General features: G+C 32.5%; 1 protein-coding gene and 1 long non-coding RNA gene across 3 annotated transcripts in view; one reads left to right on the forward strand and one right to left on the reverse strand.

Moving 5' to 3' along the window:
- Mid1 (calcium-permeable channel component Mid1) overlaps positions 1–13397 on the reverse strand; it is a 203063-nt gene extending 189666 nt beyond the window's left edge. For both annotated transcript variants that reach the window (XR_013004829.1, XM_076398033.1), the window contains exon 1: positions 12724–13397. Coding sequence is in view for 1 of the 2 variants with exons in the window: in XM_076398033.1 (XP_076254148.1) it covers positions 12724–13158 (435 nt within the window). In the remaining variant the exon portion in view is untranslated. The remainder of the gene's footprint in view (positions 1–12723) is intronic.
- Positions 13398–13675: 278 nt separating this feature from the next.
- Positions 13676–15271, forward strand: LOC143192598 (uncharacterized). Its single transcript, XR_013004830.1, has 4 exons — positions 13676–13983; positions 14082–14172; positions 14228–14367; positions 14710–15271. It is a non-coding gene; the product is annotated as an uncharacterized LOC143192598 (long non-coding RNA).
- Positions 15272–15570: the final 299 nt, after the last annotated feature.

Below are 15570 nucleotides of genomic sequence, written 5' to 3' on the forward strand. Positions count from 1 at the left end.
TTTATCCAGAATTTCTAAACTACGACTAAATGATCATATTCGTAATTAATTAGAGTTATATGAGAACTAATTGTAAACCGACACCATAAAACATAAGCATAAAACGAATAAGTTGTTTTTTAGTACCAATATCACTTCAGCATCGCATCCGGCTTGAACGTATACTGTTCTGAATTTGATGAATTTGTTACATCTATTATTCGTCAAGATTCTGGTTAATTCTAAATAAATTTGTGGAATTTTTGTATAGGTATTTCTTTATAATCTAAGTCCAAAATATGTCTCGATATATTTATGTGTGAGCAACTACACCAATATCATATTTAAACATATAGCCTACTCTTCGGATATTACTTTATCAAATTACTACATTAGGTCACTGATATCACTATGTAAGAAACACTAGCAACGACTATATTTACTAATATAATTTTGCCGTACTTGCTACCAACAGCAGCAATAAGGCAACAACATTTGTCAGCAATATTACATTAGGTAGACTAAGAAATGGCGAACAAAATTAATTGCTGTGTGCTACAAATACAATAAGATAGAACTACGCATATAAAAAAAATAGATAAAGTGTTAGTGATAATAATAACAATAATAGTAACGTATCTGAACGGAGGAACACCAAGTAGAAAGAGCATATTATATATATTAGAAACGAGTAAAACTATATATGAGACTTGGCCCAAGTTTTTTTTTCAATAGGACAATAATCTTAAGTATTTGATACATGATATGATAATATAATAATAATCAAAATTATCATAAAGTTTCCTATGGCGTAAAAAAATGAAGAATATTTTAAGCAAATACTGAAATGATCATCACAATCATCAGACTTATCTCCCATCGAATTAGCAGGAGACGAACTTGATACAAAATGTGAAGAATCTATACCCATCGAACTCAGGACATTTGTTGAAATACTTGCAAAATTCTTGCAAGATGCTGAACTCTAAATACTTAAATAAGTTAATAAAGGAATGTATAATATTTGTGAAAAAGTAATTAAATATACTATGTGCTTTTTAAATAAAACAAAAGCTACTACTTTTAATATTTTGCAGAAAACTGGCATAATTGAATTGAATTTCATCAGAACAGTTGTTCTTTCAACATCTGAAATATGAAATTCCGCATTGCAAGTAAATCAAATAGTTGAGAACAATAAAATTAAAAAGAAAATTTTAAAAATAAAGTTTTAAATGTATTAAAAAATCCTCGAAAATAATTCGCAGTCTTTATCCAAAAATCTACTCAAAATCATTTAATATTGTATCCTTAATGTTCCAATATCAACTTAATGTTAAAATCATATGACACAAGAGAACGTATATTTTTTCCACCATGTACAGGAAAAAAATAAGCTGCCACAAAGGCAGTAAATGTTATAATAGGAAGATAAATGTTTCCTAAGTAATTAATTTCTGTTTCCCTCAGGTTTTCTATGATTGATTGATGAGACTTTTCGGTAAGATGCGCGGATCCCGATCGATCCGGGGGCGATTTTTTCTTAATACCTTCTTTCATTAGTATTATTTTGATTGAAACGTTAATAGAAGGCCATAAGATGACTTCGAAACCGAAGAATTTATTTTGTATCTGTAATACAATATAGAGAAGTCGATTATAGGATTTTTACTTTATTCTAGAATGCCATCCTTTTTGGTATGTATTAACACTCGTTAAAAATTAGTAACTAACATTATAACTGACCGAAAGTTTTATAAATTAATTGTTAAAAAATCTATTAGTATAATCCCGCCAAAACTTGGCCGCTAAAAGATTCTAAAATATAATTTAAAACATATTTCTTAAATTTAATATTACAGATTGTTCTTTCTTCTAATGTGGACCTTATAAAGAAACATATATTTTTATAATTTATTTTTTAAATTGGGCGCTTGATTTATAAGTTAATACTGAGTATTAAATAACTGTGTTTCAAAATTTAGTTCACAATTTCTAAAACCATTTTATTTGATATTTTGTTTCTTCTGTTCTTTCAACAGACACAAAAAAATAGCGGATAAAATGTCTTAAATGAGCAATTTGTAATAGAAATGCTTATTTCAAAAATATGCATTCATCATTACAATTGTCCAATTGGGTAGCAAAATACGAATTTTGTAAGATTATGTTTCTAACAAATTTTAAATTTAAATTCAAAATTTAAAAGGAAACGTATTTTACCGATGAGTTACACCATCATGAGCTTAGAAAAATTATTAGAAAGTTCAAGATCCGTTGAATGATCAGCAACAAAAAGAATATTTTGTTGAAAATTGTTACAGCTAATGAATCCTGTATTTTGCAATAATTTGAGACCTAGAAAGTCCAGGCATCTAAGAATATTAACCTTAAACCAAAAATTCAAAATTCAAAAATTGTGCCAGATGACTGTGAGATGCTACAGCCAAACTGTGGGACAAAATGGACAGAAGACTTGGTCAGAAATGGCATTATTAGGTAAAGGCAAAGCATTCAGATCACTTGTTCGCCTTAAAATGGCATGTGTTCAAAAAAATTGGTACAATATTGGATACTAATAGTAATAAAGCTATGTTAACTCTATTGATTCTTCAGCTACTAAACTATCTGAAAGTGCTATGAGCCGAGTTCTCGTCCAATAAGTCTGGAAATTCATTTTTTTCGAATTTTGTTGGCCCTTAACAATCTTTACAAAAGTACCTAATGGGCTTCGTTAGCGGATATCTTCAAAATAAGCAACAAAAGTAATGAATGTCGAAAAGGCCATTTTTAAAGTTCCAAAATTAGCGTTTGTTTACCCTCAATAACTCAATAATACTGAATGGTAAACTGTCATTCTACTCGTACATTGGGCAATGTCAAAAGCCTCGAGTTTAATAGTTATATTAGGCTGTTTAACATTTTTTTTTTATAAAGGACTCCCATTTTCGTCAATAAATATCACTGATTAAAATACATACAAACCCCAAGATAGGACAGTAAGGTAAAATAGACAATATAGAATATTTCTATTTTTGCCTATAATTAAAGATTAAGACCTTATAGTTAAATTTAATATAAATAAAAATAATATAATATTTATTGTTTATTTTTATTTAGAGTATCGCACGAAATGACGTTCTCGACATTTAAAACTATTTCGGCTGGAGTTCCACAAGGTAGCGTCTTAGGACCTCTCCTATATCTGCTCTACACTGCTGACATTCCAACAACAAAAGAAACACTACTTGGAACCTTTGCTGACGACACAATTATTATGACAAAAGATATATCTCTGCCTAGGGCAATAGAAAAAGTACAAGTGGCAGTCAACAAAATCTACAAATGGACGAAAGATAGGAAAATTCAACTCAATAGCTCCAAAATTGTCCTCGTTAATATTGAATTGCGGCGAAATAATAAAAACTTAGTTATATCACTCAATAGATGCCCAATTCCTCAAGAAGAATTAACTAAATACATTGCAATTCATCTTGACGGTAGATTAAATTGGAAACATCACGTTATATAAAAATCAAAACAGGTTAGAACCAAAATAAAACAACTATACTGGTTAGTCGGAAGATACTCTCAACTTGATCTAAAATAAAAGAGGTTGATCTATAATATTATAAAGTCAATTTGGACCTATGGGGTGCAAATATAGGGTAGCACTAAAAATTCAAATCAACTAGTCATACAACGCTGTCAAAACAAGGTTCTTCGACTGATTACCAATGCCTCTCGCTACGTAACCAACGATGAACTGCACTACGACCTTGAAATCAAATGGATTTGCGAAGTTATCCAAGATTTCGCATTGAAACACGATAGAAGATTGCTAAATCATACTAACGTGGAAGCAATACAACTGCTGGACAGCGCGCAGGATGTCAGGAGATTGAAGCCAACCAAAACCATACGAACTTATGTAAAGTGTATACCTTTAGTGTAAACTATAGCTATAAGTTGTTATAATTTTATAATTGAGGAATACATATTGACGTATTTTCTCGCACGCGTCTTGCTTGTGAATTAATCCAAGTACATAGGAAAAGTAGTAATAAATTAATTGTAAATTAAGATTGTACTAAGCGTATCTAATAAAGATGTTATAAAAAAAACAGACATTGTTCATTTTTTATCTAAAATGATGATAAACACCTATTGTTGTCGTATTTTTGGCACTTTACGTGTCATTTTCCATTAAACAAAGAAAACGAATTAAAAGTTTAAACCAAACATATCGAGAACATATCTCGACCGATTGAATCAGTTTACAACTGACCAAATTGCATAAAAGAATTGCAACACATGAATCAGTATTCAAATTTTACCGACGATATCTATGTAGATTAACACAACTCAATTTTACGTTTTGCACTACATAATGGACAAAAAATCCATTGTGCATTTACACATGTACGTGGATGTATTTTTAGGTGCAGTTTTTTTTTTGTTTCATTTTGAATTCCGATAGTTCAATTATTATTCTACGTTTTTATGCGTACCATTTTAATTGATTTATCATTTTTTGTCAGCATTCGATATGTTTCAGTTTAAAAATTTTAAATTCGTAAAACAGTTGCTGTCTTTATTAATTACAGAATTCTGTTAAAAAATATTGTAAAAATCTATGGATAAATAATATATTTTTATTACAGCGAACTAAAAATTTTAATTTTTTTTTTAACAGAATTTTGAAAATATAATTTTGTTTAGTACTTGCATTTTCCATATTTTGTCTAGAGTCCTTTCTATATTTTGTCAATATTTAATTCAAAACAATGCTAACATTGCAGGTAGATAACACCCTGCATATGTGAAAATAGAATAGTTATAGAAAGGGGCTGACTTTAAAAATTGAAGTATTATGAATCCCTTGAAGCACCTATCCTGAAGAACATAGTAATAAAAAGATAATGTCTGTACTGACACTACTATTACAGAGCCCATATTTTAATTCCATTGAAAAATAGATCCAGTGACATAACTAATATCTTTGAAAGAAATTCTCCAAGACTAAAAATCAAATTATTGCAACCAATGTCTTGATTTTCAGGAAATATTGTAATATTATTGGTATCTTTTGGACAACATAATTTTTTTTTCTGAATAGAGCAACATTTTTTGAACTGAAAATATAACTGGTCTGCAGACGAATCGACGAAATACTAGGAACATGAATTTATATTATTTGAATTTATTTACGTCCAACTAGTGCTGTTCAAAAAGTAACAGGAATCTTTAATCTTAGAACGAATTTTATTGGTTTATCTATATTAATGTCGATCATTTCAAAGTACTTCTCATTAAATATTATGCACTTATTTCAGCGCATCCTCTAATCCTTAAATCAGCTTGGAGTACTGTTTGGGGTAAGGTTCAGTTCTTTCAATAATTTCCTCCATATTTGAGAAACAATGATGGTTATTGATTTTTAAATTTTTTTTCAAAATGTGAATTTAAAAATGAAAATTGAAATGATGACAAATACGCTCAAAAATGCATATTTTCAGTACATTGGTTTTTCTTTAGTGATTTCATTCTAACCATACCCATTATAAGTCAGGATAACAAAACGTGTCCTCTGTACCACTTGTGGACCGACAGGATATTTCCTTTTGAACTCTTCACATGGTCTTATTAGGAACTTTGTCAAAGCGCTCAATCTTGAAGCATCAGCACTTAACCAAATTGCTTTGAAACAGTTATACGCAAAAATCAAAAGAATATTTGTAGGCTTGATATTAGAAAACCACGTACGTAATCGGCAATTTGTTACAGAATCAACAAAAAATTGACGCTTGAATGTCCCTCAATATATATTGTCTGCATTTACATCTTGATTTTTTTCGACAAAACTTGGGCGATACAAAATAATGGCGAAAATCGAAAGGCGAAACCAAGGATTTTGGGACGAAAGCATGATGAGCGATTACTGTTGGATTAATGAGTGAAACAGATTCCAAGCACTCTAAAAGTGTCAGTTCAACCTTTCTTTATTTATGATTTATATTTTTTAATTCAATAAATAACCCTTAATAGTTAAAAGCGGTAAGAAAACAATAACAATTTTTTTTCAACAAATAATAAAACGTAGAGAACCAATATAATATAAAAAACACAAACATCAAAACAGAATAATAGTACCTGTGAAATTTTACATCATCTATGAAATAGACCAGATATATTTCCTTCTGACTAAAACCACTTTCAAGTTTATAGATTTTAATCTACCTACATAACATTTTTAAAACTAAATCTAATAAAGGAAGAATATACAAATCAAGGAGGAATTCAATTATACAAATGTTTACTATAAAATAATTATTAACGAAAGTAAATTTGTGCATGTGCAGTTCGCTTACAATAAGACCGTACAAGCACCAATGACCTTAAATAATACTATATAATCATTCCGTATGGCAACAATGCTAAATATCTCGGAATGAATCTTGATGCAAAACTTCGCTGGAAGGAACATATAAAGAACAAAAGAAAAGAACTGCAATTGAAATATAAGAAAATGTATTAGCTAATTGGAAGAAAATCACAATTATCAGTACATAACCAATTGCTAATATATAAGCAAATATTGGCACCTATATGGCCATACGGAGTGAAATTATGGGGATGTTCTGCAAAGAGTAACGTAAAAGAAGCACAAATTTTCCAGATCAAAGTCCTGAGAAATATTGTGGGTACCCAAATACTACAGGAACGTACATCGAGACCTTCAGATACCCACATTCAGTCAAGAAATCAAGAGAACGGCAAAGGAGCATGAGGAAAGATTCCTTTCTCATGAAAATATTGAAGTATTGCAACTTTTGGATTGCAATGCCTTCAGAGCAGGATACAGACCCAAAAGAATCAAATCATCTGATCTTGTGTAGTGTTGTTTAATGAGGTGCACTTAATGAAAAATACAGCAGTGACGTGTATAAACATTCTTTCATCATAGACTGAGATAGGGCCTATGGGTCCTCCCAGTTATATATCCAGAATTAAATTATCATAATGACAAATTGTAAGTTAGTCGGAAACCACTAGTAACAATGTAATAATTAAAAAATTATAATTTCTTTAAAAATTCAACAAAAATAAAAAAGTTCCTGACCACTCTTTATTTAACTACTCTTATATTGCACTGAATAGTGTGAATATTTAATTTTAAAGTCTATAATATAATATGGTAGTACACAATCAGAAGAACCTATACACATACAGATAAAATGTAAATCTCAAGAAAAATATCTATGGCGTAATGGCATCGACGTTCAGTTGTGCGGAGAATTTTTTTTACTTTTGGGCGACGTACGACCGAATCTAGCACGAACGCCTCAATATTCAAGAATAGAGCATCGGGAGCGCGTATATGTGTGTGTGCAGCGGCGCAATATTTTACTGTCTCCAGTAAATGGAAATTGCATGTTGAATAGTTTGATCGATCGTCGATCACGTAGTGCCGGCTGAATATTTGGTGGAGAACGTCGGTGGGAATTCGCATCTGCCTACATTAGAGAAATAAATGGGACAGGAGGAAGATGTTTGAGGAGGAAAAACGATCTGATTATCCATGGAGATGAATGGAGGTGTAAAAACGTATACAGTGAAAATTGACGTTTGGAAACTTGTTGGTGAATATTAATGATAATATTGTAATTTTAAATAAATATAGTGTGAAAATTTTAATAAAATAGTTCATCTAAAACACTGGACATAAAATGGCGGTACATTCTTTTCGAGTCATTTACTAGACATTTGTTTTAAATATAATATATTTTAGTAATTATTTAAATTTTATTTTATAGGTAAAATGTAGCTAGAATTTATTGAGAGTGAAAGTCGAAGAATGTGAAATTCAAAGAAGAATAAATTAGACAGACAGATGCTAAAATGTAATAACAGTGTACAGTGATACTATGAAATAATTAAATTTGTTAACAAAAATAGGCCTAGATCAAATAAACAAAATATAAAACTATCAACGATGATCAACCCTAATAATCAAATGACAAGGAAAAAACTATGCCTTATTATATAAGAGTATAAGTAAATAAATTATTATTTTGTAAAAATAATTATGTATTGACTGAGATTTATTTCAGCTTAAAAGTACGATAATCCATTCATTTTAGGCTAGTAAATATACAACTTGGTAATCGAAAGCTCGAGGTAGCCAATTAATTAATGGGATTTGTGGATCAAGAAATGTAGCGATCATAGTTGATCCTATTTGGAGATTTTTAATAGAATTTTACTGCTTTCATATATAGTGGTGGCTTTTTCAGTTGTTTTTACCTATACTGGCTGGGTTTGATCTAAACGATTTTGGTCTTTTTTATGTTAATGTTTATTTAAATGGTTCTTGGAGATTTTGTTAAATGTTCAAATATGTAAATTAATTTAAATATGGTGTCTTTATAAAATTACAAAGGCATATAGGAACTATTTTTATTATTTGATTTTATTCAATAATTTTTTAAATAAAATATGTTATTTCAAAAAATATTCAATGTTTATTTCGCTCCTTATATATAGTTTCAACATTGAATAAATTATATATCAAATTTATGTATATTTATTTATAAAAAACAATTATGTGTAATATGGAACTGTGTCACTCTAAAATTTTTGAATATTAGTCTGGGAGACAATAATTATTTTTATAAGAATTTATATTATCGATTTTGGGTACATAATTTAGAAAATTGTTATTAATTAAATATTTTTTCTTACATATTTTCTTGTTTGAAATGAAGAGCTTCTTGCACTTTACATTTATGCTTAAAATATCTTCTATTAAATTTAATAGAAATTGAAATAGATAGGCTTTTATTTATAATGGCAATAAAATTCAAACAGATTTTTATTGAATTTTTCATGATTAGTCATGATGGAGGGAGTGTTCGTGCGACCTGAAAAAATGTAGTCGAAGCAATCAAGTCTCCACTTGTTTACTCTTAATTTAACCAGCTTATGAATCATTAATGTTTTTTTGTTAGAAGTGTAAAATTGTAAATCAAATTTACTCCAGAGTAAGAGCACATTAAACATAAGTATTTGTGAGTTAACGTTTCAGAAAGAAGTTAAATAATATTCCAACTAAACAGTGAAATAAGTGAGTAACGTTTGATGGTTATGACTAACAAAAACATCATTTTGTTCTGAAGATGATATACATAACATTTTTTGTTTTGATGGGTTTGTTAAAACACTTTTCAGTAAAAAAGCAATTTGTGAAAATATATAAAGGAAATGCCATACATCATATCTCCATTACTTGATACCCTATATGAATATTAAAAATTAAGATTAATTAATAATCTGCTGTATAATTGATCATTTTAATCCCATTAAGGTCCTGCAATATAACGTTGAGTTCAATGCAATTAAAATAACGCTAGTAAAGTTTGAATAACATGGCGAATGCGCCATGTTATATTTTAAAATAAGAATATTCACAAGTTTATGTATAAATATGGATTAGGAGAAGGAAACTGTCAACATCTGTACAATAAATTATAATTTGGATATGATTCTAGATAACTGAATGATTTCAAAATGGCAAGAAACAATTAATAAAAATTAGCGTTCAGATATAAATGAATCGACAATTTAATTATTATTCTCTTTAATTATTATAATTTTATACCAAATATCCATTAGGAATCGGAAATAACTGAACCAATGGAAGTCGTAAGTGATTATCTATTCTGGCATAATTTGGCCGGATTGCATTGTGGAACTACGATAATTTAGATGCGAAACCAGTTGATTGATCAATTTGGACGGCAGCCAGAAAGAAATTCGATAGATTATCGGTAATACGTAAAACCTATTTAGTTTTATACAGAGACATAATCGTTAAGAGCGATTATAAAGGTTCAAATAAACGTTTTATCAGATTAAATTGAATGGAAAATAGTGGAAAAGTCAACTGGATATTGTGATATATACCGACGAATTACCATTATGATTATAAAATTCCACATTTTAGTTAAATACCAATAAAAACATAATTTATATTACAGTTTTTGAACATATCTTTTTTATTAAATAACACTGTGTGACACAATTTTTCTAACATAAATAAGACTACGTGCTTTGAATTAATTATTCTATTGTTAAAAATATTGTCTACCATATGGTTGTCCAACGCATCATGTGCCTTAGTAATAGTGTGAAGATTATTTTTTCTTAAAAGCTGTGTTACTCCACAGTGGTTGTTGATATCCTCCTATACCTATTGTATATTCAGTGGTTTTAAAAGAAATCTACGAAAGCATGAAACTAGTTTTAGACTTAATCAAACAGAATTAACCCAAACGCTGATAAAAAGTTGTTGCTATATTTCTTGGGCTAGAGGGAGGTTTCGTGAAATATAGATGTTTTCTTTATTTGTGAGACAGTATAAGATTAGACAGTTAAATATTGGCCAAAAGAGTTGACTTTGTGATAAATCAAAAGTTAAGCATGAATCAATTATTCCACAAGATAAAGAAGTTTCTTCCACCCTTACATATAAAACTTGGTTTAATGGAAAATGTTGTCAAGACTTTGGACAAAAACGCTAGAGGATTTTTGTATTTATAAACTGTTTTCTCTAAATTAAGTGATGTTGGCTCACAAACAAGGAAACTTAAAAAAACAATGAATTCGATGAAAATATTGCCGCGAAAAGGTTAGCGGCTTGGTTATTTTTAAAGAAAGCAATTCAAGAATTTTTAGGCGATCTTGAAGTTAAACATGCCGATCTTTTAGTGAATGACTTGTTACAATATTTTAAAACAAGGGAGTGCAAAATGTCCAAAAATGTATTTCTTGTATTTCCATTTGGATTTCCCAGGATATAAAATAAATTGAAGAGCGTTATCAAGGAGGGTGAAATGCTAGAATGTTAGCAGATTGCTGCTGGACTATTCACAAGTGGGAAACTTATTATTCGTCATTTTCATTTTTTCTATTGACTAGATAAACCTGAACTATTTTGATTCCTTGTCTATTTGTAAATATATATTACAAATGTCTTTATAAAATTAATAACATGAAGAAATAAGTGTGATTTAATATATTTACACTATCTTTATTTACTTATATTACTTTAACTTGTCATAACATTAAAATGTTAGAAAATCCGTTTAATTTTTTGTGTTCAGAAAATACAACAGGACAAAAAAGGCATTTTATTTAATAGAATAGAACAAAATGTCACACAGTGTCACACCACAAAATGTTATATACTGCTTACCTCAATAATTAGATTGATATAGTTAGTATCTACTAGAAAATATCAAATAGAAGCAAACATAACCAAATATATTCTTGCTTATTAGGCCTATCAATGAGTTTAATATTGCGAGATAGTACTCTAATCGGTACAATGTATTTTATTCAATGTTATTGTCCACAGATAGCCGCTATTCTATCCAATTTTCAGGAAATTTACGTATTAATTTACGTATTTAATTTACACATTTTACAGTACATGAGAGAACAAAAAGTAATTAGAAGAATTAAGGTATGGAGAAGACGACGGTGGAATAGTATTAAGACCTAAACCAGTATTCACACGCTCAAATCGATGGAGTATGATTGCCCATAGTTCACACAACATTCGATGACCCTCAGCAGCCTTTTTCTTCAAATTGAGAGAGAAAAGAGTAAAACTTGCCATAAATACGATTTACTTGATATAAATTCAGACAATTTCAACGCACTGAAAATTCTTTCGAAAACCTTTATTCACACTTACGAAAAGACCCAACAATATATAGTGGGTTACAGATGTACCCGATGCGATTTAATACACAGTAACACCATCTGTTGTAAATCCTTTAAAATTAATATATAGGCCCGATATTATTATTGAACAGGAACAGAAATACGGTATTTCACTGTGATCATTTCCTAACTTAAAATCACAAAGAAATGGTTTATCATCACTGGTCACAACAAAAGCTAATCCAGTAGTTTTCGAAATAGTCAGGATAACATGAATGGTAATTGCGATTAATATCACTATAAGATTTCATTAAAATATGTTGTAAATTCTAAAGTAACAGGTAATTTGTTGAATCACCGCCCAACACCTACATGTGAATGAAACATTTTGATAATAAGGACTGTCTTGTCATTCACGCGCCGTCCAGTAACATCATCCGTTGGCGAATTTCCTCCCAGACCAATTTTTCCATCACGACGAACCTCGAAATTCTCAAGGGCGCAAGATCCGAAGAGCGCAAGATCGCCCGGAGAGAGCACTCTTTGTAGATGGTGCCCACGCAAACTCGCTGTGGAAAAGGCACCAGGTGCACTATGGAAGATTTGATGAATAAAGGAATTATTAATGTCTAACTAATCCCGATAGTTTCTGGAGGCGATTGATTCGAGGGGAATCCGACGAAGATGCCTGGTTTATATGCGTTAATGATGGGAAGGCGGACATATTTTCTTCGTGTCTGGTAGCTGTTGAATGTTTTTGGAGGGATTTTTTGTTGTTTGGAGATGTAATGGTGTACTAGATCGATAGGTTTAACGAGATTCGCTTTGTACAGATTGAAATGGCATAGCTGGGTAATAATGATGATGAGATGAGATGAAGGCAGACATTTTTGGTGCGTTTGAATGGGGCATTGATGAAAGGTTTGGTTATGGTTGTGAGTTGTAGTTGTGGGTATTGATGGTTGTTTATGATTGACGAGTTATAGAAGAAATGCGATAGTAAATGGGACATACCTTGCAATCTTCGCACTGGTAGGCGATGGAGTAGTTTTGGGCGCAATCGTAGCGCCTAAGGAGTTCGGCGTGGCTGCAGGAAGCTTGGGCGGCCAGGTCGTCGGCTTCGAGGAGTTCCTGCAGGTGAAGGCGGCAAGTGCGAGTGTCCCGAAAGGCGGCCTCCGGCAAGGCCTGAACGACCCGGTGCTCGCAACAGTGGCGCAACCGGAGGTGGGCGAAGGCGGCACGGCGCCGCCCGGGCGACAGGTCGCGGCCGCACAGTTCCTCTTTGTGCGATCCTTGCAGGAATTGAAGGCACTGAGTCGTGTTGTTGTTTTTGGGGGCGCAGGGTGGGACGCAGGCCGCGGCGGGCGCGGCGCACGGGGCGCCCGGGGCCACGGCCACGGCGGCGGCGGCCATCAGGAGCAGCAGGCCCGGCTGGGCCCGCCGGGGCATTCTGCGGGGCGATGGGGCGTCACGAGGCGCGGGGGCATCGCTGCGGGCGGCCGGAGGGCCCCCCCTCGCGGCCCCGGGGCCCGCTAGGCGCTCGCGCGGGCCCCCAAAGGCCCTCGCTCATGGTGCTGCATGTTCGGATGGGCTCGCGGCGGCGGCGGACTCGCGCATCACTCGGCACTTTTGCACTGCCGCCGCTCCGGGGGCTGCTGCGGGCTCTTCCGCTCGGCCGCCATCTTGACTGAGCGCGTCTGCGGCGGCTGCCCGGGCCGCGGCGAGCGCCGCTCGATCGCCGCGCGCTCCTCCGTCGCGCGCTCCCTCTAACGGACGCAGCCGCGCACCCGACGCGGCTTCGTTCTGCCGCTCTATCGATTTTGCCTCCCCGTCCAGCTACGGACCTCTGGCGACGACTTCCGATAGCGCTCCATTTATCAAAATGTGTACACTCCCGTTCAAAACTATTCGAACGACTATCTTTTCAAACATACAGTATATTCAATATAGCACTGAACTCACGCCATCATGACTTTAAAGGTATTGCCCGTAAAAATTTGTAAATTCCCTTTAAACTGATACACTGTTTGTACTACTCGTTTTATTCTGGTTGAAAAGAGATAGAATTCTGTGTGAAACGTCCGGACATGTAAGCGAATCACCCTATATAATTCATCTGGTTGTCAAATATTTGGAAAATTCTTCTAAACATTAGTGATAATTATCAGAAATTATAATATTTATAATTACCCTGTTTGAAAATCCTGAAGCTAATAGATGGTTACAGACAGACATATACTACGTTCTGAGTCAGTTACTTCGAACAGGAACAAGGTAATCGGGCCTTCTCTTGCCACTAAAATATCTTAGAGAGGCAAGTCATGATACTATTAAATAATAAATCTAGGAAGTTTTATTGGAAACATTTTTAGCATGTTGCAGATGCACCGAATATTATTATCAGAATTAAAAGACCTATATATGAGGAGGCCGGCGAATTAATATTTCAAGATTGTTATCAAAGTTAGTTCTTATTAAGTTAAATTTCTGTTAAAAGTTTTACTGAAATTATTTTTAGCGTATTGCAACTGATCTGAATATTATGGACAGTGTGACTACAATCTCCCAGAAAATTAAAAAAAACATATAAAAAGGCCAACGGATCATGATCACCTTGATGTTGGATTCAAGAACAAATTTATGAAATATATAAATACAGTGAGTAATTTTCTAGATATAAACATAATTTAATATATGTTAGAACCGATTGTGTAGAATCGATTTGGTGAAGGTGTTTGGGCAATTAAAACACTGGATTCAACTGTCGCTCTCTATTTATTTCGACAAACATTTCGGTCAAAGCCCCAACACCGAATGAATGAAGATGGCGGGATCTTCATCCTGCCCGGATGGCATTAGTGCGAGCATGCGCCGTAGCATTTATTATAATTTACAGGAAACTACTTTAATATCAACTATGTCATATATACACCGACAGAGGGCGTTAGATGTAGGCGCATCCACCCAATTATTTATATAACCAACATATATTTGTTTCAGAGGAAACTGTTAGTCTGAAAAGTATTCATAGAAAACTTTCAGATATGGGATATGTAGCTCTTTGGAAGATCTCATTTCTTCATACACTGTTAGAGAACATAGGATATAAATAATAATGTAAAGAACTGTGATATACTGGAACATAAAACATTGCTTTTAGAAGCATATAATAAACTGTTATTTCAATTTGTGTATCTAGATGAACTTGATATTTCAAAAATGTACGAGGGAGATGCTAGATTAATATTTTTCGGAAACATGTGATTCCAGCAGTCGACATTAATTTCGTGGTAACAATTTGCTTGTTTCAGAATGCCTTTTCAACAACCGCTGTTACCATGTGCACTTAATCAACTGCCGAATAGTGATTTCTAAATTCAAACTGCAAATATCGTATTTCTATCAATGGCTTAAAAGGTTTTAATATTAGTAACTCAAATAATTTTGATATCGCAGGTAGCAGCGTAATAAGCATGTAAGATCCAATTTCTTCTGTCGGTTTGTCAGATTTTTTAAGCATAATTATTTGAGCTACCTTAAAACATTTCGGAACTTCAGTATCAAACAGGCATTGAATATATATATATATATATATATATATATATATATATATATATATATATATATATATATATATATATATGTCTAAATGATTATTGACTTTCGTGGTAGCTTTTGCATTACTTCGGGTAAAATATCGTCAATTCCAGAAACCATTCCTGAATTGAAGTTGTTGTCAATTACTGTAGCAACTTTTTTTATTTGTATCTATTATAGATTATATATCATTGAGATGGAATACGTTAGGTAAATATTCTGGAAGAATTCAGCTTTTCCATCCTTAAGTTGAACTCATTCATA

The sequence above is a fragment of the Rhynchophorus ferrugineus genome, unplaced genomic scaffold (assembly GCF_030347505.1).
Source record: "Rhynchophorus ferrugineus isolate W39M unplaced genomic scaffold, kcgeb_rfMv2 rfM3, whole genome shotgun sequence".
Classification (NCBI taxonomy): domain Eukaryota; kingdom Metazoa; phylum Arthropoda; class Insecta; order Coleoptera; family Curculionidae; genus Rhynchophorus; species Rhynchophorus ferrugineus.